A 23,844-nucleotide genomic window follows, 5' to 3' on the forward strand; every position below is an offset into this window, starting at 1 on the left:
GTGTTTTTTTTAAATACTTTACTAGAAATTCATGGTGGTCATGTCTAATATTGGCGTGACCCCATGAATTTCGGGCTTAGGGCCAGCTGATAATGCCAAGCTGGCCCTAACCCCTTTATTACCCAGTGAGCCACCGCATCAGGGCCCTGGATGAGTTGGGTACAGCGCCAGAAGATGGCGCTTCTATGAACGCGCCATTTTCCGGGGTGGCTGCGGACTGCAATTTGCAGCGGGGGTGGCCCAGAAAGCTTGGGCCTGCCTGCGCTGCGGATTCCAGCCCCCAGCTGCCTAGTTGTACCTGGCTGGACACAAAAACAGGGCGAAGCCCCACGTCAATTTTCTTTAAATTATTTCATGAAATAATTAAGAAAAAAAGGGCTTCCCTATATTGTTGTGTCCGGCCAGGTACAAATAGGCAGCTGGTGGTTGGGGGCAGCCCGTTCCTGCCTGCTGTACCTGGCTGGACACAAATATAGTGCGAAGCCCCACGTCAATTTTTTTTAAATTATTTCATGAATTTCCTGAAATAATTTAAAAAAATTGAAGTGGGGCTTCGCACTATATTTGTGTCCAGCCAGGTACAGCAGGCAGGAACGGGCTGCCCCCATCCACCAGCTGCCTATTTGTACCTGGCCGGACACAACAATATAGGGAAGCCCTTTTTTTCTTAATTATTTCATGAATTTCATGAAATAATTAAAAAAAAAGTACGTGGGGCTTCGCCCTATTTTTGTGTCCAGCCAGGTACAACTAGGCAGCTGGGGGCTGGAATCCGCAGCGCAGGCAGGCCCAAGCTTTCTGGGCCCCCCCCGCTACAAATTGCAGTCCGCAGCCACCCCGGAAAATGGCGCGTTCATAGAAGCGCCATCTTCTGGCGCTGTACCCAACTCATCCAGGGCCCTGGTGCGGTGGCTCACTGGGTAATAAAGGGGTTAGGGCCAGCTTGGTATTATCAGCTGGCCCCAAGCCCAAAATTCATGGGGTCACGCCAGTATTAGACATGACCGCCATGAATTTCTAGTAAAGTATTTAAAAAAAACACAACACCCAGAATAAAGTCCTTTAATTGAAATAAAGACACAATTCTTTATTGTTCTAAATTAAACCATACTTACCATCACACCCATTCCAGCTGAAGCCAACGATCTCCTGCAATAAAAGAAAAATAATAAACCAACCTCATCCTTACCTTTCCATGGTTCCCACGACAGCTTCAGCTCTGCTACATCGAGATGACTGGCTGGACCGCAGCAGAACGCTGCCATCCAGTCTGTCATCCCGCAGACACTGAGAAGCGCAGGCTTGCTTGCGCTCCTCACTGTCTCGCTGTGACGGCATCCAGATGAGCCGAGGTCATGTCCAATGAACTCGGCTCACCTCATGCACGTCACTGACAGCGTGGGAAAATTCTCACGCTGAAGTGCTGAGTGCAGGAGAATTCTCCCACGCTGTCAGTGATGTGCATGAGGTGAGCTCATGTCCAATGAACTCAGCTCACCTCCTGCACGTCACTGACAGCGTGGAAAAATTCTCCTGCAATCAGCGCTTCAGCGTGAGAATTTTCCCACGCTGTCAGTGACGTGCATGAGGTGAGCCGAGTTCATTGGACATGAACTCGGCTCATCTGGATGTCGTCACAGAGAGACGCTGAGCAGCGCAAGCAAGCCTGCGCTTCTCAGTGTCTGCGGGATGACAGGCTGGATGGCAGCGTTCTGCTGCGGTCCAGCCTGTCATCTCGATGTAGCAGAGCTGAAGCTGTCGTGGGAACCATGGAAAGGTAAGGATGAGGTTGCTTTATTATTTTTCTTTTATTGCAGGAGATCGTTGGCTTCAGCTGGAATGGGCGTGATGGTAAGTATGGTTTAATTTAGAACAATAAAGGATTGTGTCTTTATTTCAATTAAAGGACTTTATTCTGGGTGTTTGTGTTTTTTTTAACTTTGACTATGGGGTTAGTAATGGGGGTGTCTTATAGACGCCTCTCCATTACTAACCTGGGCTTGATGTCAGCTGGCATTATAAGCTGACATCAACCCCAACCCTATTACCCCCTGCCACCGCACCAGGGCAGCGTGGAAGAGCGAGGCTAAGTGCCAGAATTGGCGCATCCTATGAATGCGCCATTTCTGGGGCGGCTGACGGCTGGTGTTTCTAGCCTGGGAGGGGGCCAATATTCATGGCTCCCTTCCTGGGCTATTAATATCAGCCCCCAGCTGTCTGCCTAGCCTTTGCTAGCTATTAAATTAGGGGGGACCCCACGTCATTTTTTTGGGGGGGTCCCCCATTTTAATAGCTAGTAAAGGCTATGTATTCAGCTGGGGGCTGATATTAGTAGCCTGGGAAGCTCCGTGGGTATTACCCCCTTCCCAGGCTTCAAACATCTGCCCCAGCTGTCTGCTTAACCTCCGCTAGAGCCTAAAATTAAGGGGAACCCCACGCCAATTTTTTTAATAATAAATCCTTTATTTTAATACTAAATGACAAGTACAGTAACCAACACTATCACTGTACTTCATATATATGTGACTGACATGTTTCTATCTATCTAATCTATGTGTGATGCTCTATCTTTCTGTTCTAAATTGTCGGGTACCGCTGCTGAATTGCCGGCCGGCTTTTTTAAAGAGACAGTGCATGAAAACACTATTATTTTTTTAAATAAATCCTTTACACTAAATGACAAGTACAGTAAGCAACACTATCACTGTACTTATTATATATGTGACTGACATGTTTCTATCTATCTAATCTATGTGTGAAGCTCTATTCTTTCTGTTCTAAATTGTCGGGTACAGATGCTGAATTGCCGGCCGGCTTTTTTAAAGAGACGGTGCATGAAAACACTAATATTTTTTTTAATAAATCCTTTACACTAAATGACAAGTGCAGTAACCAACACTGTCACTGTGCTTCTTATATGTGTGACTGACATGTTTCTATCTATCTAATCTATGTGTGATGCTCTATTCCTTCTTGTCTAAATTGTCGGGTACCGGTGTATGCCGCTGCTGAATTTGCCGGCCGGCTTTTTTAAAGAGAGTGTCTTCTGAGCAGTTTGTCAGCTTTTGGACACCTTTGCAGGTGTTTTCTATGTGTTTCTATGTGTTTTTGTTTGCCTGCCATTGGTTTTAACGGTGTTCGACGGTGTTCTAAGGTGTTCGACGAACAGTTCGACGAACAGTTCCTCGAACATCCCGGTGTTCGACGAACCGAACCGAACCCGAACACTACGGGGGTGGCTCAACACTAATGGTGACCCATCTATCTGTTATCTGGCCATGCATCCAATCAGTGGTCTTGGTAGTAGCATGTCTCTATGATAGAGAAGTCTAGAATTCTGGTTCCGGCTAAGACCACTGGAGTAACGGCACTGGAGTGGATCAGGGTTCTGATTGGTAGGTAAATAACCCTTCCTATATTTAATAACTATCACTTCCCCGTAACCAGTTTTGAAAAAAAATAAAAGCTATTAACGTTTGTAGAGACGTCAGGGAAATATTTTGGATGAAATGCAAAGAGCTTCCTGCCAGTTATTGCTTTATGACTAAGACCAGTTATCTCATTTACTGTAACCAACAATGACCGATTGCGACATTGAAGCAACAGATAAGTGCTGCTATAAAGAAGACCGGGCTTTGCTTGTTAGTTTCAGACTCGTGTTTACTCAGTTCCCATCAAGGCAGATAATGGTTATTACTACTGTTAATATCAAGTAAGGAAATGTCTCCCCCACCCTGCAGTTCTGTTCACGGTCCACTGCACAGACTAGTGACCCTCAGGTGTGAGGTAGGTCTACTGTATGTGGTTTCACTGCACTACAAAAGCCAAGAATTAGGGTTTCCTAAGGGGCGTATCTATTTCTAAACATCATTTTAACATTGATACTGTACATTACTTATCCTGTATTGACACCAAATTACATCCTGTATTATACTCCAGAGCTGCACTCACTATTCTGCTGGTGCAGAGACTGTGTACATACATTACATTACTGATACATTACTGATTCTGAGTTACATCTTGTATTATACTCCAGAGCTGCACTCACTATTCTGCTGGTGCAGTCACTGTGTATGTAGCACCCCGAGGGCTCGGCTGCTGCAGGGGTATTGCACCTCAAACCAGAGGTGTGATATTCCACTCCCGGGTAAGGATGGAGTGTGGACCAGGACTCGGTAGGCTGCATGCACCACACACACCCCATTTCCGAGGGACAGCTCAACGGTGCTCCCACAAGATAGAAGTGCAGGCACGACAGCATCTGTCCCTGACTGGAGTGGGGAGGGGAAAGTACACCCAGTGGTGTAGGAGCAGATAGGGGTGGGTCTTTGGGCATAGGTAGGAGCCCATTGGTTGCAAGTCACCTGGGCTCGGGTGTTAGAGGGAGGTATATAAGGTGGCCACCATCTTAGGACAGGGTTCAGTACAGTCAGGAGGAGAAGAGAGAAGGAGCTCAGCCAGGAGGGCTGACAGGGAGCTGTGGCTCAGTCTGGGCCCAGCTCCAGAGGCAGGCCTGGAGTGGAGGCCAGAAACAGCAGAAAGAGAGAGAGGAGAAGGAACGGAAAGGAAAGTAAGAAAGGAACTGGAACAGAGGAGAAAGGAAGCAAGGAACACAGAGAAAGGCCCAGAGACACGAGGACAGAAGGAACCCCATATGCCCATGAGATACAGGGTGAAGGGTTGGCAGAACAGGGTACCGGAACCCAAATTGGTGGAGGCAACAGATTCCTCAGCCAAAGACCGGAGGTTGTTACCACATCTTCGTGCGACCCCTCACTACATCCACCAGGAAGGCATACCATATAGGGTCAGGGACGCAGAGATCAGCGTGCCCAGAGAAGGCCCGAGGGAGCTGGACAAAGGTGGGTCACTGGTGGGGACGGCCAGAGAAAGGTAGAGAAGGGAGCCCTGTGCCACGCTCTGGAATTGCCTGGGAGTTGGTCGAGTCCCTTGCCTGGTGAACGCAGCACGGCTCAGGCGGTCCTACCTGCGCACAAGTGACCTGATAAAGAACTGTGAGTAAAGCATTGAAAACTGCAACTGCATGTCTCTGTGGTTCCTCGCCGCACCAGCACCATTAGTACTGGGACGCTCACACCATCACTCCCATCATCCACATTAGCTGCCCTGAGGCAATACTTCTCCCGTGGGGAGTTATCCCATACTCGGCTGCGCAAACAACATCAGCCTCAGCGGTCTGCAGCACAGCGGCGGTCCCCACTGACCGCAATCCACGGGTGGCATAGTCGGACACTTATTATAACACCAATAGACTGCCACTGGTTTGACCTCCCTGGGCACGGACCGGGTCACCGTCACGGAGGACTACAACCCCCAGCGATCCGGCTCCGGGTATCCCCCTGCACAGCACAGGCCCAGGGGGCGCGTCAACTTTGGTGTAGTCGGCAGGATCATTACCAACCCGCCACAAGCGGGTATTGCGTGCCTGAAGAAAACTGCACATGTACCTTAAAAAGAAGTCTCCCGCCATTTCCAAAAGTTTCCCGCCGTCCGCAGTCGTTTCCCGCCATCCGGAGCCGATTCCCGCCATCAGACACCATTTTGGACCGTTTCCCGCCATCTTCATCCGTTTTTCCCGCCCTGGCAGAGCGGACGCCATTATGTGCGTACCAAAAGACAGCAGGAAGCCACCTCCCATCGTGGGCCAGGTCCCAGAATGGCGCCAAAGGAGGAGCCCGCCCCCACCAGCAATGAATGCAGCAGTGGGGATGTCCATCAACGTGGGGGGGCTGCCCCTGAAGGTGATTGTCAGCAGATGCCCCCAAGACCAACCCCCATGGGGGCGGATAGGAAAGAAAACTGAGGGGCTGGGTGCGGCCTGGATCAGTCTGGACCTGCTGCACCCGGAGATGGAGGGAGCAGAGAACTCCACCAGCACCCTGGCCCGCAGCCTGCTGCAAGCGGAGCCACCTTGCAGCCTGACAGAATTGCTGGCCCAGCTGCCTAGAGACCCGGACAGCGCGCGCGCAGCGCTGGAACACCTGAACAGGAGGATGGTCCGGGCGCAGCTTGATGTGTTTGCCGGGTGGAGAGAGGAGATGGCCCGGCAGCACGAAGGCAGCCAGTGGAGGACCCCGCCGGGACCGGGCAGCGTGCTTACCGCTGGGCGCGGAGAAGAGGGACCAGCAGCTGCAGACGACGCCGCGGAGGAGGCCACGGAGACCGAGGCAGGTAATGGGGACGCCACCACCCCAAGCCCTGGGAACACCAGCCTGCCCTCACCCTCCAATGCGAGACCCGAAGCCCCGGGGACCGTACCTGACACCACGCCTCCACCGCCCCCAGCTAGGCCTCAGGCAGCGAGAACCGTCATCACGCCCCGCCCCGCGCTGTGCCCTCAGAACCCGGGCGCCGTAAAGCGGGAGACGTCACAGGCCAGGACGCAAGGCCCAGCACGCCTGGGCGCCGCTGCCTCACCAGCGCCCCCTACCTTGGCGGTGCGACCAACAAACGACCACCGGCCTGGTCGCAAGGCCGAGTGCCAAGAGGGCCCGGACGGGTCTGAAGATTACAAGGAAGGAGCATCAGGAGGACACCGTTACCAGTAAATGGTAAAGTGGAACTGTAAATAGTTACCCGTCAGGGTACCAGAACTGTTACAAGAACTGTTATGAGAACTGTTGCTGATTGAAGTGTGGTCCCCGTTGGGACTAATGTGGACTGTTATCTGTGTGCCCCTAATCCCTAACCAGGCTGAGGACTGTGAGCAGCCATTCCCCTATCCCCACTGGCCGAGGACTGAGAGCGGCCATCCTTGTAAATAGTTGCACTTCTTAAAGCGCACCCTACTGGTTTTATACGATACTGCAACGCCTACCTCAAGATTAAATGGACTGTTGCACCTTTACCTGGTCGCAAGTTGCACAGCGGCCAGAGCTCAAGAATGTTTTACTTGAAAAAGTTTTATATTGAAAAGTTTAATTTGATGCTAAAAGAGTTCCGGTAGTTTTGACCATAGCTAGTGACAGAAGAATGTTAAAGAAAAGAAAAAGAGTACCAGTAACGTTAAAAGGAAAAAGAGTACCTCCCATAAAGGGATGAGTTGTGGTTAATGTCTTATATGTGAGTGCACTTTAAAAATTTGTATGTTTTCAAATTGTTTTATTCTCTTCCAGCCCGAGGACGTGCTGTGATTTACCAGGGGGGAATGTAGCACCCCGAGGGCTCGGCTGCTACAGGGGTATTGCACCTCGAACCAGAGGTGTGGTATTCCACTCCCGGGTAAGGATGGAGTGTGGACCAGGACTCGGTAGGCTGCATGCACCACACACACCCCATTTCCGAGGGACAGCTCAACGGTGCTCCCACAAGATAGAAGTGCAGGCACGACAGCATCTGTCCCTGACTGGAGTGGGGAGGGGAAAGTACACCCAGTGGTGTAGGAGCAGATAGGGGTGGGTCTTTGGGCATAGGTAGGAGCCCATTGGTTGCAAGTCACCTGGGCTCGGGTGTTAGAGGGAGGTATATAAGGTGGGCACCATCTTAGGACAGGGTTCAGTCCAGTCAGGAGGAGAAGAGAGAAGGAGCTCAGCCAGGAGGGCTGACAGGGAGCTGTGGCTCAGTCTGGGCCCAGCTCCAGAGGCAGGCCTGGAGTGGAGGCCAGAAACAGCAGAAAGAGAGAGGAGAAGGAACGGAAAGTAAGAAAGGAACTGGAACAGAGGAGAAAGGAAGCAAGGAACACAGAGAAAGGCCCAGAGACACGAGGACAGAAGGAACCCCATATGCCCATGAGATACAGGGTGAAGGGTTGGCAGAACAGGGTAAAGGAACCCAAATTGGTGGAGGCAACAGATTCCTCAGCCAAAGACCGGAGGTTGTTACCACATCTTGGTGTGACCCCTCACTACATCCACCAGGAAGGCATACCACATAGGGTCAGGGACGCAGAGATCAGCGTGCCCAGAGAAGGCCCGAGGGAGCTGGACAAAGGTGGGTCACTTGTGAAGACGGCCAGAGTAGGGAAGAGAAGGGAGCCCTGTGCCACACTCTGGAATTGCCTGGGAGTTGGTCGAGTCCCTTGCCTGGTGAACGCAGCATGGCTCAGGCGGTCCTACCTGCGCACAAGTGACCTGATAAAGAACTGTGAGTAAAGCATTGAAAACTGCAACTGCATGTCTCTGTGGTTCCTCGCCGCACCAGCACCATTAGTACTGAGACGCTCACACCATCACTCCCATCATCCACACTAGCTGCCCTGAGGCAATACTTCTCCCGTGGGGAGTTATCCCATACTCGGCTGCGCAAACAACATCAGCCTCAGCGGTCTGCAGCACAGCGGCGGTCCCCACTGACCGCAATCCACGGGTGGCGTAGTCGGACACTTATTATAACACCAATAGACTGCCACTGGTTTGACCGCCCTGGGCACGGACCGGGTCACCGCCACGGAGGACTACAACCCCCAGCGATCCGGCTCCGGGTATCCCCCTGCACAGCACAGGCCCAGGGGGCGCGTCATGTACATACATTATATTACTGATCCTGAGTTACATCCTGTATTATATTCCAGAGCTGCACTCACTATTCTGCTGGTGCAGGCACTCTGTACATGCATTACTTTACTGATCCTGTACTGATCCTGAGTTACATCCTGTATCATACTCCAGAGCTGCACACACTATTCTGCTGGTGCAGGCACTCTGTACAAGCATTACATTACTGATCCTGAGTTACATCCTGTACTATACTCCAGAGCTGCACACACTATTCTGCTGGTGCAGGCACTCTGTACATGCATTACTTTACTGATCCTGTACTGATCCTGAGTTACATCCTGTATCATACTCGTGAGCTGCACACACTATTCTGCTGGTGCAGGCACTCTGTACATGCATTACATTACCGATCCTGTACTGATCCTGAGTTACATCCTGTATTATACTCCAGAGCTGCACTCACTATTCTGCTGGTGCAGTCACTGTGTGCATACATTACATTACTGATCCTGTACTGATCCAGAGTTACATCCTGTATTATTCTCCAGAGCTGCACTCACTATTCTGCTGGTGCAGTCACTGTGTACATACATTATATTACTGATCCTGCACTGATCCTGAGTTATATCCTGTATTATACTCCAGAGCAGCACTCACTATTCTGCTGGTGGAGTCTGTAACAACCCTGGCGGCGTGCTGGCATGGTTTACCACCTCCCACCATGCAAAACCGCCATTTTACCTATCAATCCAGGCTGCACACTTTGCTCCAGTATCTGCTGTGTCTCTTGTCTGATTGCTTAGGGCGGCGGCGCGGTTACTGCCTGATTCTTATAGTTACTGTGTGCGCACACCTAATGCCTCCCCAGCCTATTGCTGTGAGTCACTGGATACTTAAACCCCCTCCACGCAGTAGGGGGTGACTGAGCAACACTTTTCTTCAGTGTGTTCCTTGCAACTGAGTGGCCAGGTCCTGTCCTGTACCTTGTCTGTTCCGCCCCTGGGGGCTGTATACCCAGGCCTGTTACCTGTATCTGTGACTTCTAGTCTGTCTCCGCCACCCTGGGGGCTGAGTTCCCAGGCTCGTTCCTGTATCTTGTTCCTGGTTCAGTTCCTGTCTGAACTGTGTCCTAGCACGTTACCTGTTTGTCTCTCTGTCCGAACCTTCCCTTTTCCTGCAGTGTCTGAACCTGCGCCTAACTCCAACTCGTTGTCTCTGAACTTCTGTTTGTGAGTTTTGTGTACACTCGCTACTTCATTGTAAGTACCTTGTGTGTATCTGATTCTGCTTGTTCACCGCACCTGCGGGTTTTGCTCTGCTCTGCTTGTTCACCGCACCTGCGGTTTCACTCTGCTCTGCTTTTTCACCGCACCTGTGGGTTTTGCTCTGCTCTGCTTGTTTACCACACCTGCAGGTTTTGCTCTGCTCTGCTTGTCTACCGCACCTACGGGTTTTGCTCTGCTCTGCTTGTTTACCGCACCTGTGGGTTTTGCTCTGCTCTACTTGTTTACCGCACCTGCGGGTTTTGCTCTGCTCTGCTTATCTACCGCATCTGCGGGTTTTGCTCTGCTCTGCTTGTCTATCGCTCCTGCGGGTTTTGCTCTGCTCTGCTTGTCTACCGCACCTGCGGGTTTTGCTATGCTCTGCTTGTCTACCGCACCTGTGGGTTTTGCTCTGCTCTGCTTGTCTACCGCACCTGCGGGTTTTTCTCTGTTCTGCTTGTCTACCACACCTGCGGGTTTTGCACTGCTCTGCTTGTCTACTGCACCTGCGAGTTTTGCTCTGCTCTGCTTGTCTACCGCACCTGCGGGTTTTGCTCTGCTCTGCTTGTCTACCGCACCTGCGGCTCCGTTCCTGTTTCTCAGTCTGTACTGGTCCCTATCCTGCCTGCGTTCCTACCTGCCAGTAATCACCTGTCTGCATGCCAGCCGAGCCTGCCAGTGCCCACCTGTCTGCATGCCAGCTGTGCCTGCCAGTGCCCACCTGTCTGCATACCAGCCGTGCCTGCCAGTACCCACCTGTCTATATGACAGTCTAACCTGCCTGTTCCTGCATTCCCCGGTGTGGGTCAACAGCTGTGACCGGGGTCTGACCTGGAGTAGCACCTGGTCCCTCTGCTCGGTTCCTCCCTGGTTCACGGAGTCGACTGTGCCGCCGTGCGACCTTTGTCGGACCGGGTTGATGCTTAGTCACGCCCCTCAAGGCACTCCTCGGTTCATGGTCCAGTGGGATCACTAACCACGCTAACACCAGTCAGTCCGGGCGCGAGCTTAACAGAGTCACTGTGTACATATATTACATTACTGATCCTGTACTGATCCTGAGTTACATCCTGTATTATATTCCAGAGCTGCACTCACTATTCTGCTGGTGTAGTCACTGTGTACATACATTCCATTACTGATCCTGTACTGATCCTGAGTTACATCCTGTTTTATACTCCAGAGCTGCACTCACTATTCTGCTGGTGCAGTCACTGTGTACATACATTACATTACTGATCCTGAGTTACATCCTGTATTATACTCCAGAGCTGCACTCATTATTCTGGTGGTGCAGTCACTGTGTACATATATTACATTACTGATCCTTTATTGATCCTGAGTTACATCCTATATTATACCCCAGAGCTGCACTCACTATTCTGCTGGTGCAGTCACTGTGAACATACATTACATTACTGATCCTGTACTGATCCTGAGTTACCTCCTGTATTAAACTCCAGAGCTGCACTCACTATTCTGCTTGTGCAGTCACTGTGTACATACATTACATTACTGAACCTGAACTATATCTTGTATTATACTCCAGAGCTGCACTCACTATTCTGCTGGAACAGTCACTGTGTACATACTTTACATTACTGATCCTGTACTGAGCCTGAGTTACATCCTGTATTATACCCCAGAGCTGCACTCACTATTCTGCTGGTGCAGTTACTGTGTTCATACATTATATTACTGATCTTGCACTGATCCTGAGTTACATCCTGTATTATCCTCCAGAGCTGCACTCACTATTCTGCTGGTGCAGTCACTGTGCACATACATTACATTACTGATCCTGAGTTATATCCTGTATTATACTCCAGAGCTGCACTCACTATTCTGCTGGTGGAGTCTGTAACTTCCCTGGCGGCGTGCTGGCATGGCTTACCAACTCCCACCATGCAAGACCGCCATTTTACCTATCAATCCAGGCTGCACACTTTGCTCCAGTACCTGCTGTGTCTCTTGTCTGATTGCTTAGGGCGGTGGCGTGGTTACTGCCTGATTCTTATAGTTACTGTGTGTGCAATCCTTATGCCTCCCCAGCCTATTGTGGGAGTGAGTCACTGGATACTTAAACCCCCTCCACCAAGTAGGGGGTGCCTGAGCAACACTTTTCTTCAGTGTGTTCCTTGCAACTGAGTAGCCAGGTCCTGTCCTGTATCTTGTCTGTTCCGTCCCTGGGGGCTGTATACCCAGGCCTGTTACCTGTATCTGTGACTTCTAGTCTGTCTCCGGCACCCAGTGGGCTGAGTTCCCAGGCTCGTTCCTGTATCTTGTTCCTGGTTCAGTTCCTGTCTGAACTGTGTCCTAGCCTGTTACCTGTTTGTCTCTATGTCCGAACCTTCCCTTTTTCTGCAGTGTTTGAACCTGCACCTAACTCCAACTCGTTGTCTCTGAACTTCTGTTTGTGAGTTTTGTGTACACTCGCTACTTCATTATAAGTACCTTGTGTGTATCTGGTTCTGCTTGTTCACCGCACCTGCAGGTGTTGCTCTGCTCTGCTTGTCTACCGCACCTGCGGGTTTTGCTCTGCTCTGCTTGTCCACCACACCTCCGGTTTCGCTCTGCTCCACTCTGCTTGTTCACCGCACAGGCGGTTTCGCTCTGCTCTGCTTGTTCACCGCACCTGCGGTTTCATTCTGCTCTGCTTGTTCACCGCACCTGCGGGTTTTGCTCTGCTCTGCTTGTTTACCGCACCGGCGGGTTTTGCTCTGCTCTGCTTGTTTACCGCACCTGCGGGTTTTGCTCTGCTCTGCTTATCTACCGCATCTGCGTGTTTTGCTCTGCTCTGCTTGTCTACCGCACCTGTTGGTTTTTCTCTGCTCTGCTTGTCTACCGCACCTGCGGGTTTTGCTCTGCTCTGCTTGTCTACCGCACCTGCGGGTTTTGCTATGCTCTGCTTGTCTACTGCACCTGTGGGTTTTGCTCTGCTCTGCATGTCTACCGCACCAGCGGGTTTTTCTCTGCTTGTCTACCGCACCTGCGGGTTTTGCTCTGCTCTGCTTGTCTACTGCAACTGCGGGTTTTGCTCTGTTCTACTTGTCTACCACACCTGCGGGTTTTGCTATGCTCTACTTGTCTACCGCACCTGCGGGCTTTTCTCTGCTCTGCTTGTCTACCTCACCTGTGGGGTTTGCTCTGCTCTGCTTGTCTACTGCAACTGCGGCTCCGTTCCTGTATCCCAGTCTGTACTAGTCCCTATCCTGCCTGCGTTCCTACCTGCCAGTTCCCGCCTGTCTGCATGCCAGCCGTGCCTGCCAGTGCCCACCTGTCTGCATGCCAGTCGTGCCTGCCAGCACCCACCTGTCTGCATACCAGCCGTGCCTGCCAATAACCACCTGTCTGCATACCAGCCGTGCCAGCCAGTACCCACCTGTCTATATGCCAGTCTAACCTGCCTGTTCCTGCATTCCCCGGTGTGGGTCAACAGCTGTGACCGGGGTCTGACCTGGAGTAGCACCTGGTCCCTCTGCTCGGTTTTTCCCTGGTTCACGGAGTCGACTGAGCCACCGTGCGACCTTGGTCGGACCGGGTTGATACTTAGTCACGCCCCTCCAGGCACTCCTCGGTTCATGGTCCAGTGGGATCACTAACCACGCTCATGTCAGTCAGTCCGGGCGCGAGCGTAACAGAGTCACTGTGTACATACATTACATCACTGATCCTGTACTGATCCTGAGGTACATCCTGTATTATACTCCAGAGCTGCACTCACTATTCTGCTGGTGCAGTCACTGTGTACATATATTACATTACTGATCCTGTACTGATCCTGTGTTGCATTTATTATTTTTTGAATCCCCCCCTTTTTCCTCTCGGAAGGTCCCAAGGCCATGCCTCTCTATCCAGAAGGATAGATTTACCTCTCGACCCTCTACCATTAGTGATCTCTCACCCTTCTTTAGAGCCTCCAGAAGGCGCTGTTGCAACATGCAGTCCCCAAAGCCCAGAGACGAGGAGGAGAAGGATGCCCTATTTGCCCCGGCGGTGACACTGCCATAACTCTGGACAGGTGTTGCCACCACCGGGGGGGCAACCGGACCAGTGACTACATCAGCCCCAACAGCATCACCATTACCCACCTCCATCTCACCCTCCACCAAACCAGCAACCACACCACTAGACAATGAATTGGCCTCATTCACACCCATCACCACATTCATTCCTGCAGGACAAGTAACAATGGTGGATGACATTTTGACCTCAGCATCATCAGGCACAAGGGGCTCAGTCACCTCCATAGAACTGGAGACGACCTCACCCCTGGTCTTATGTGTGCCCTCCACATCATCAGTCTGTAATTTCCGCTGTTTTGCATTTGTAGAGATGCGCTGCTGATCTTTAGCTGTTGTGAGGTGCCGCTGATCATTAGCATCAGGATCTTCCTGACCACCGGCGCCAACACAAAATAGCACTTTGGTGGGAGGACTGGAACTCTCAGCCGCATCAGCTCCCTCACACTGCCGCCGCTTCTCAACTAAGTGATCAGCGGCCACAGCATTCAGAGGCGCCGAGGCTACCGGAGCTGCCCCCGACACCGGGCTGCTCCACCCTCCCACTGAGGAGCGCACCGCAGCATTGTGGCCTGACCGAACGCCCGTCGCCGGGCCGCCCTCACTGTCCAGCCTCTTGGCTGATGCACCTCCTGCTGCGTCCCCACTACAGCAAGCAGAGACGGAGCTCTGCGCTTCACTACCACGCTGTGTAATCTCCCTGCTCCTTTGCACCGGATCCACAGCAGAACCCGGGCTGGGCTGGGCAACGGGGCTTATACAGCGAGTTGAGCCTGCTGCCGACTCAGGGGGTACAGGAAGGGGGGCATATACATAGCTTACCGCTTCCTGCAGCTTTGGCTTGATCTTCTTAGCCTTTTTGTGGCCCCCAGGTGCCTCTTCTGGTAGATCGTCACCAAGATGGAAGTTTGGGAGGCACACTGGGGACTCCAGGAGCTTTATTTCTGCCATTAGCGCCCCTCCCTGGCCGCTGATGTCACTGTCCTCACCAGAGCCGGCAGAACTGCGACCGGATGTCATTGTTGCCTGTCCTGCAGGGAGCCCGCTGCACATGGCCTGCGGGTGACTTTGCAGGCTGCCAGGTGGGGCTTGCTGCTGGTCATCATCACTCTCATCATCCACCAGGCTCTCAGGCTGCAGCCCCATCTGTCTTTGCTCTCTCTTATCAGCCATTTCTCTGAAGCGGTCTTCATTAACTAGTTTTTCCTTAAAAGGACCACTCTCCTCTCTGATGACAGCTTTCCTTAGTTCCAGCAGATGAATCTCACTAGTGAGCCTCTTTACCTCCGCCTGGAGTTTAGCCTTCCTCGATTTGGAGGCACCTGCAGCTTTGGCGCTTGTGCAGCGCAGGTCCTCCCGAAGCCTCCTGACGAGCTTACTTGCATCTTCATGCTCACAGAGGTGGATCATGACCCGGGAGGCATAGGTGGACACAGACTCCCAGAGTCCCTGCAGCCCCCAACCCCCCTCAGTGAGGTCAGCCTCACCTCCGTGAGCACTCAGCTTTCCTCTGGAAGGAGCGCCATCATGCACGCCGCTGTCAGGCTTTTCCTCCACGTTGGAAGCCTTGCGGCTTCTAGGAGTCTGCACAGTCCCGGGGGGAGTAGGAGCCAAATTGCTGGGACTCCTGGTGGAGCGTCTCACCCCCAAGTCCTCCGATGTGTAGGCCGGTTGCTGGTTTCTTCTGCCCCCCGCCGGCCTGGTTCGGGAAGCAGAAGCCTGGGACTTGGCTCCATCACTCATCCCAGGAAACCCACTCCCTCCCTGGGTAGGAGAGAGAGCAGATCCCCAGGTGGAGAGGTGTTGGTTCTCAGGAGAGCTGGAGCACACAGCAGGATCTGCAGCCACCACACCCACAATCACCACAGTGAGCAACAGCTGATCAGAGCTGCACTCACTATTCTGTCACTGTATACACACATTACATTATTGATCCTATTCTGATCCTCAGTTACATCCTGTATTATACCCCAGAGCTGCACTCACTATTCTGCTGGTGCAGTCACTGTGTACATTCATTACATTACCGATCCTGTACTGATCCTGAGTTACATTTTGCATTATACTCCAGAGCTGCACTCACTATTCTGCTGGTGCAGTCACTGTGTACATACATTATATTACTGATCCTGCGCTGATCCTGAGTTATATCCTGTATTATACTCCAGAGCTGCACTCACTATTCTGCTGGTGCAGTCACTGCGTACATACATTATATTACTGATTCCTGCACTGATCCTGAGTTACATCCTGTATTTTCCTCCAGAGCAGCACTTACTATTCTGCTGGTGCAGTCACTGTGCACATACATTACATTACTGATCCTGAGTTACAGCCTGTATTAGACTCCAGAGCTGCACTCACTATTCTGCTGGTGTAGTCACTGTATACATACATTACATTACTGATCCGGAGATACATCTTGTATTATACTCCAGAGCTGCACTCACTATTCTGCTGGTGCAGTCACTGTGTACATACATTACATTACTGATCCTGTACTGATCCTGAGTGACATCCTGTATTATACTCCAGAGCTGCACTAACTATTCTGCTGGTGGAGTCACTGTGTACATACATTACATTACTGATCCTGAGTTACATCCTGTATTATACTGCTGAGCTGCACTCACTATTCTGCTGGTGCAGTCACTGTGTACATACATTACATTACAGATCCTGTACTGATCCTGAGTTACATCCTGTATTATACTCCAGAGCTGCACTCACTATTCCGCTGGTGCAGTCACTGTGTACATACATTACTGATCCTGAGTTACATCCTGTATTATACTCCAGAGTTGCACTCACTATTCTGCTGGTGCAGTCCCTGTGTACATACATTACATTACTGATCCTGTACTGATCCTGAGTTACATCCTGTATTATACTCCAGAGCTGCACTCACTATTCTGCTGGTGCAGTCACTGTGTACATACATTACATTACTGATCCTGTATTGATCCTGTGTTACATTTATTATTTTCTGATGTATGGGGTGTTTCTCAACAATATAAAAGTGCATCATATCTTCTACAAGGATTATACACAGTAACATAGGTTGAATAAAGACCTAGGTCCATCAAGTTCAACCTTTCTCCCCCAATTCTACTCCCTACACTAACACTACACTAATTTACTGGGACTATGCTTCACAAATGTATTATTACTATTTTTATTATTGCTGCTCTTTTACAATTAAAAATTAACCCGCTTATAATTTTTTTTAGTTAGTTTTATCTTTTGTATTACTCTTGTTATTCTAACAATGGTATTACTAAAATCCCTGTGAGTAAATCTGTTGATCCAGAAGAAGGCAAAAACCCCAGGACACATTATCTGACAACAAACTTGACATCCTGGCATAAAGACTTTGTGGCTGGGTGACCATAATAGTTTTTGTAGCATTTAACTTCATTTTTAAAGTTTTGCTATGAAGAGCAGCTCTGGAGAACAATTTTGACCTATAGGAAATGCTGCCTACATTGCATCTTTAGAAGAAGAAGTTTAATAAGCTCTTGAAAGTTTTAGTCTTTCTGAGATAAATCATTTAAAGAACTGAGAGACTTCACTATCAGAGAGATTTTTGGTAACTAATTTGGCAACACCCTTTAAAGACCTCACTATGAAATTCCTCTACTTCCAATAGTCCGTACAGCCATATCAGGACACTCTCACTTGCAGTAATTGTACATGACTTTCACTAATGTTTTCTCTTATCTTGGGTAGCTATTTGTTTGCTCAGTTTGGATTTGTTGTCTACGATATCAAGAAGCTTCCATGTGATGACTATAAGTGATGTTCTCCTAGCAACAATCCCTAAGTGTCACCAATACCGGTCATAAGTCTGTGCTTTAGTACCAGCTAACGCTCTCTCCGCACTGCCTCAATGATTTTTTTTCTTCCTTTTATACAGCATAAAGCTCTTGGCGGCTTATCATTTCATTGGCCATATTTCAATCCTTGAATTAAAGTCACGTTATAGAATCAGTTACCAATTTATGGCTTTATGGGCTGTTAGTTAAGGCCGGCTTGTTACGGGAGCACTCTGAACTAAATGTTAGTGGAGATCAGCAATCTTTCTGGACCATTTCCCATCCATTTAAAGGACAAAATTAAGAGGTGGATTGGCGAGCATCCAGGTGTTTAATACTATGGTCACAGCTGCCCGTGATATTCAAAAGATCTGCTTTGCGAAGAACAAGTCAGTCGTCTTCAGATCCCATCCGGGAACAGGTTGTCTTCTCTACAGTGGTGACATCATCCTTTGAAATGGAGAAGATTAACTCATCTGCAAGTATTTATACTTCGGATTTTGGCCACAAAATCTCTTGTTTTCCAACACTCAACAATCGGTGTCGATAACCACATTGTCTTTAGGTTTGACCGAACAGTAGAGTCATAGTTTCCGTTGGTACAAAAGTTTGACTGAACTTGGACCTGTTCCCTATCTCTGTGCATTTATACATCAAGGAACCGCAAAGATGTCTTCATCCGCATATTCACTAACCAGCAATGGATGCTAATATGATTCTGGATACCCTCTCTCTGGTGATTTATGTGATGACCATGTTTCTTGGATTGCCATCCAACCTACTGGTGTTTTACATTTTCTTCAAGAAGGCTCGAAGTAGGGTGACCCCAAATCTCATCTACATGATTAACTTGTGTGTTTCTGACCTGGTGTTCATTATGTTCTTACCCATAAAAATTATGGAGACTTTTCTTCATGGATGGACCCTTCCTGAAGTTCTGTGTCCTATCTTTAACTTCATACACTTCAGCACCATATATGCCAGCGTTTGCTTCCTCAGCGCTGTGAGCGTTGGACGATACTTGAGTGCCGCTTTTCCCATCAAATACAAAATTTACAAGAAGCCCAGGTACTCATTCCTTATTTGTATTTGTCTTTGGGCACTTGTTTTTGTCCACGTGTCTTTTGTGTTTGTCTTGGAGACTACTCAAAATGGCTCTCTTGAAATGTTCCTCTCCCATATTGATGATGACAAAGTGGTTTGCTATGAAAATTTTACAACCAAGCAATTGGCTTTGATCGTACCGGCAAGACTGGAGCTTTCCATTGTCTTATTCTTCTTGCCTTTGGCCATCACTCTCTTTTGCTACACCCGATGCATCCAAATCCTGATGAAATGTTGCATGCATGTCAAGTATAAGAGGAGAGCCATACGAGTGGCCGTGACCACCTTGATCGTTTTTATTGTTTGTTTTGCTCCTTACAATATTTCTCACATAGTTGGCTTTGTACAAAATAAGAGTGTGACTTGGCGCCGGGTGGCTCTTCTACCGAGCACTTGCAATGCTTTCCTGGATCCTCTCATCTTCTACTTCTTGTCTACTTCTGAGGATAAGGGCTTTTACCAAGCTTGGAAGTCATTGCAACAAAAATACAGCATGTCCAAGAGGAAACTCTCATCTGTATTCATTAAGGAACATCCAGACCAGTTGGAACAAAGGACTATAAAAACAATATCAGCAACGGTATAACTACAATGCATATCAACCATGAGGATGGAGCCAAAGATGGACAATTTTACTTCGATGCTAAACGACAAGCCAAAAATTGAAAATTTTACTCCAAGAATAACATCTTCCCTTCTTTTAAGTGTCGATTTTGATGGAATAACCCATGAAATTAGATATTTTAATTCAAACATTTTGGTTTAAGAGAGAAATATTTGGGATGAGTCCACCTTACTGGCTGTATCTATGGTACCAGGAATGGTAGGTTTGCCTAATTTTTTAAGCAAAGCCTTAGATATTGCGTACTCCAGTAGCTGGAACATTTCTTATAATTAAAATTTAAAAAAAAATTGAACTTGAACTTGGATTTAGTCATAAATCAGCTGAGAAGATGAGTCAGGAGAAGAGAGAACAGGCTCAATGATAGATTTACTGGTACTGTGCAATCTGCCACCTACTGTGTGTCATAAATAGAAGATATAGATGGCAACCACTTCGGCCTTTCATAAATCCTATTGTAAAATGCTTTTTAGCCAATAATACATGCAATCAGTGAAAAGAAAATGTTCCTCAAGGTGTCAATATCCAGTAAATGTTATATATGTAATGTAATTAAGTCAAAAAAAATGTGTTATTCGCATATAAGGTGATTTTGTCTCTTTTGATTTCTCAAAAATTAATTGAAATTTTGCATTAATTCCATTAAGGATAAAAACTCGACATTTACTTATTTGACTAAAACATCTAATCGCAAGACACATTCATACCCTTCCATATTGTATCAGTATTGTACCATAGTAAAATCAGCTGGAAAAAAATATTAATGTCAAATCTCAACAAATTGATCTGCATTTATCACCAATGTTAAAGATTAAATTGGCTTTTGATATTGATGATGTCGTTAAGATAAGTCATCAACAGTAGATCATTGACGGTCTGACACTAGACACTCCCCCATCCATCTTAGATCTTACCTTACTGATATTGATGACCGATCCTAATGATAGATCATCCATACCATAAGACCAGAAAAAAACATTTAAAAGTGGTCATGAATGAAGAACAAATTTGCCAATTTTGGCAAGATATCAACAACTGGATATCAACATGTATGATCCATTTATTTCTGGGAGATAAGCCACCACCTGATACTAGCGATGGGTGAGCATGGTCGGCACTGCCTGATACTAGATCAAGCATCGGGGTGCTAGTTCGAGTGTTGAGCAGTGCTGAGTATCGCGTCGTGCTCAAGTGTTCGGGTCCCCTTAAGGAAGGAGAGAGAGACTCCATCTTCCGGAAAAATGCTGGAGTTTCCCATTGACTTCCATTTTCTCGTTACTTGAGCGCTAAAATCAATAGGAGGTGGATGTGAAGTACCCTGCAGCCTACAAGTAGTTGGAGTAGCTCGGCAAGCGAGTACTTCCGACCAATAAAAGCTGATGGGTGGGGGTGCCCGGTGTCGGACCCTGGCCGATCATACATTGATGACCTATCAATGTAAAAGTAGTGGACTGCCTCTTTAATGGGGTTATTCGGGACTTTGCTTATTTATACCCTATGAGGCTAAGATCTTATAGGCAGGTAGTTGCTACCAACCACTGTTAGGTGCCAATCTCTGCCGGCACAGGTGATGATGACTCTTCGTCTTCATTTGACGTCACGTCAACAGAGCATCTCTTCCTCTTCCCAGCTTCTCTGTCAAGGGGGCACCATTGCCGTTGTCATTCTGATTGACTGCCTAACTGTAGAGAGTTGGCTTTGAATCAGCATGACATTGGCAGTGACGCCCCATTGACAAAGCAGCCGCAAAAAAAAGAAGAGCTGCCCTGTTGACGTGAGGTCAAATGAAGCCGGAGAGTCACCGGCAGAGATTGGCCATGGGTAGAACGGGCAGGTTGTTAGCACCTACTTGCCTGTAATTTCTTTGCCCCATATGAAAAAAATAAGTAAAGTCCAGGATAAACTTTTCAACGATCAAAGTGATAAATGTTTATCTGCTTCCCCTTATACATTGTAACCGGATCAGTTGCAGCCTTAGCAGAACTATCTTGAGAAGCGCACCGTTCGTCTGCCTTCCATCGTCCTGCTTGCAGGTGAATGGTATGCTCCTGATAATTGACAGACCCGAGAATGGAAAGTATTACAATAAGAAAATTGCTTTTTTTACAAGCACTTTGCAATTTTACCTATTTAATCCCTTTTAAAACACAGACTATTTGAAAGTTTTGGATAATCCCTGCCATGTGATGTGTTATCTTGATACAGTATTATAGTCCGGAAGTTATCTGACGCTTATCTGCTTTATTAATGAGATTACCTGGGATCAGTATAATATTAGATACATGTGCTGTATGGATGTTGTATTACTTATATCTGCGGCTCCGATCGAAATATCCTTCCAGAATTTAAATGAATCGGGCATGTAATACTAAGTTTGATTAGTGAAGTTTCAATCAATTAACTATAGATTCTCTAGAGATACTCAGTAGATTCTTAGGAGAGTCATCATAAGCTATATTAATTAGAAAATGAATTTATTACAATGCAAAATAAAAGTGATGCGGCTAAACATATAGGAAAATATACTAAATTTCAATTTGTGGCCTGCAGGTGGCGCCAGAGTGGTTTTAGCTTGGCACCTTGCTGACATAGATAACTGGCAACTGATAAATGTACAGTAACTTCCATACATTTTGTTCACTTTTTAAGACCTCGTTGTTTTTGTCTGCAACATTCTGCACTGATAAACTTCCTAATATTTTTTTATAGTGGTAAGAACCAAGTATTCCCTGCATTGATACAGACAATCGTCCTCTTGTGTGCTTAAAAGAATATTCAATACATGACCTAAGCTCATGTCACACGTAGGGGGTCTATAGAGCACACTCTGGAGCTGAACCCATGCCATACAATGCTGGAGATGCTCTGACTCCAGCAGTTTAATAACTCATACCACAATCTCTGCAAGCAAGGTATCATACATAAAATGATTTTTTTCTGAGAAATATCTAAAAAAAAGTTTTAATGGAATCAGAGAAATACATCATAGAAATAAGGATATTGAATTGGAAGCATAATCATAAAATGGATATACATTCATATAAGCGTACCATAAGATATTTCACCTAAGTCAAGTACAGTGACTAATAGACTGTCCATAATTATAAAAATAGTGATAATGGATAAAGCTTGTTAGCAATCCAATACTATGTTTAAGCAGATAAAACAATATGAAACCTATAATTACCCAATATCTAAAGGGATTGCAGTACCACCATGCACGTTTCACCTTATGCTTTGTCAAGGGTTTGATATCCCCTTGACAAAGCAAAAGTCGAAACGCTCATCTGGTCGATGCGTGCTGTATTTCTCTCATTCCCTTGTCCTGTAAAAAATGTTTTAGATCTTTCTAATAAAATATCATTACATCTTGTACATTGCTTGCAGGGTTTATGCTAAATTAGTACACACAATCACACTCTAGAAAATAAGATTTTCTCTTATATACCACATTCAGTAGTAACCTCATCATATTTCCTTAGTGGAACTTTAAAAAAAAGTTTTTTTTATATAAAAAAATTCCCTATTTTTTACCATTTGTTTCCCGAAAACATAATCGGCAAATTAGTGTCACTAACTGTCCAAACTAGCAAAAAACTACATAATTTGTCCAGCACGATGAACGCCATAAAAATGCCAGAATTGCTGTTTTTTGGTCACTTTGCATCCCCCCAATAATTAGTTTGGATAAACCTTAAAATTGTATCAATAAAAAACATTTCAAGGGGTTAATTACTGTTAGTTTATATGTTTGCCGTAATCTTCTCAGCTCCCTCTAGTGGTGGCTGCACATAGCCGTAATATCATCATTTTTCTTAAAGGGGTCCTGTCATGAGGATTTTATATCTCAAACTAATGACATATATGTACAAGCGCTTTCAAGCAGATTAAATCCATACCTTGAGTGTAGAAATCTGTTTTGGCATTTCTCAGCAATCCAGCCTTGAAATCCTATGGAAATGAGTTGCAAGTGCTTCTGGTTAGAACACCTGCAGCATGCTTTGCCTTGCTTTTCCCTACCTGCTGCCTGCCTCCTGTGTCAGACTGACTGGTCACTCTTGTTTCAGTGACCTGATTTCCCTAACTGAGATCTCTTGAAAGCACCATCTCTACTTGGGGCAGCGCATGAGCAGATTGACCCCCTAGGTCTAGCAACATCGAGAGGACCTGGGGTGGAGATTCACTTTAAGTCATGTAAAATATAATAATATATTGTCAACCAATGTAAGCTGATGAAAGGTTTCTACTAGTGTTGAGCGAGCACTAAAATGCTCAGGTGCTCGAAGCTCGGGCCGAGCTCACCGTGATACTCGGGTGCTCGACCCGAGCAACGAGCCCAATGTTAGTCTATGGGAAACCCGAGCATTTTTGCGGCGGCACCCCCGGCAGTCTGTAGAAAGCCTAAAAAGTGCCCAAAATTATAGTGACAGTGCTCAAATGACATGGGGACAGCATGGGGATCGTCCCAGGAAGCATTTCTGATCCCCAGGTCACTGCTGTCAACAACGTGGTCAGAGGTATGAAGCCACTTTTACGGGCTCACAATAAAACGTTCAAAAACTA

At 47.7% G+C, this 23,844-nt stretch overlaps 1 protein-coding gene across 1 annotated transcript; it reads left to right on the forward strand.

Moving 5' to 3' along the window:
- The first annotated feature begins 17,953 nt into the window (after positions 1 to 17,953).
- On the forward strand, positions 17,954 to 19,788 carry LOC141172998 (free fatty acid receptor 2-like). Its single transcript, XM_073657615.1, has one exon. The coding sequence runs from the start codon at positions 18,256 to 18,258 to the stop codon at positions 19,243 to 19,245; it is 990 nt and encodes a 329-aa protein (XP_073513716.1). The 5' UTR covers positions 17,954 to 18,255; the 3' UTR covers positions 19,246 to 19,788.
- Positions 19,789 to 23,844: the final 4,056 nt, after the last annotated feature.

Source organism: Phyllobates terribilis, unplaced genomic scaffold (genome assembly GCF_046119375.1).
Source record: "Phyllobates terribilis strain yellow unplaced genomic scaffold, ASM4611937v1 Scaffold_12__6_contigs__length_324123572, whole genome shotgun sequence".
Taxonomy (NCBI): Eukaryota; Metazoa; Chordata; class Amphibia; order Anura; family Dendrobatidae; genus Phyllobates; species Phyllobates terribilis.

Bases quoted from the DNA above. Each gene is read 5' to 3' on its own strand.
- LOC141172998 (XM_073657615.1), top strand. From the start codon at position 18,256: ATGGATGCTAATATGATTCTGGATACCCTCTCTCTGGTGATTTATGTG.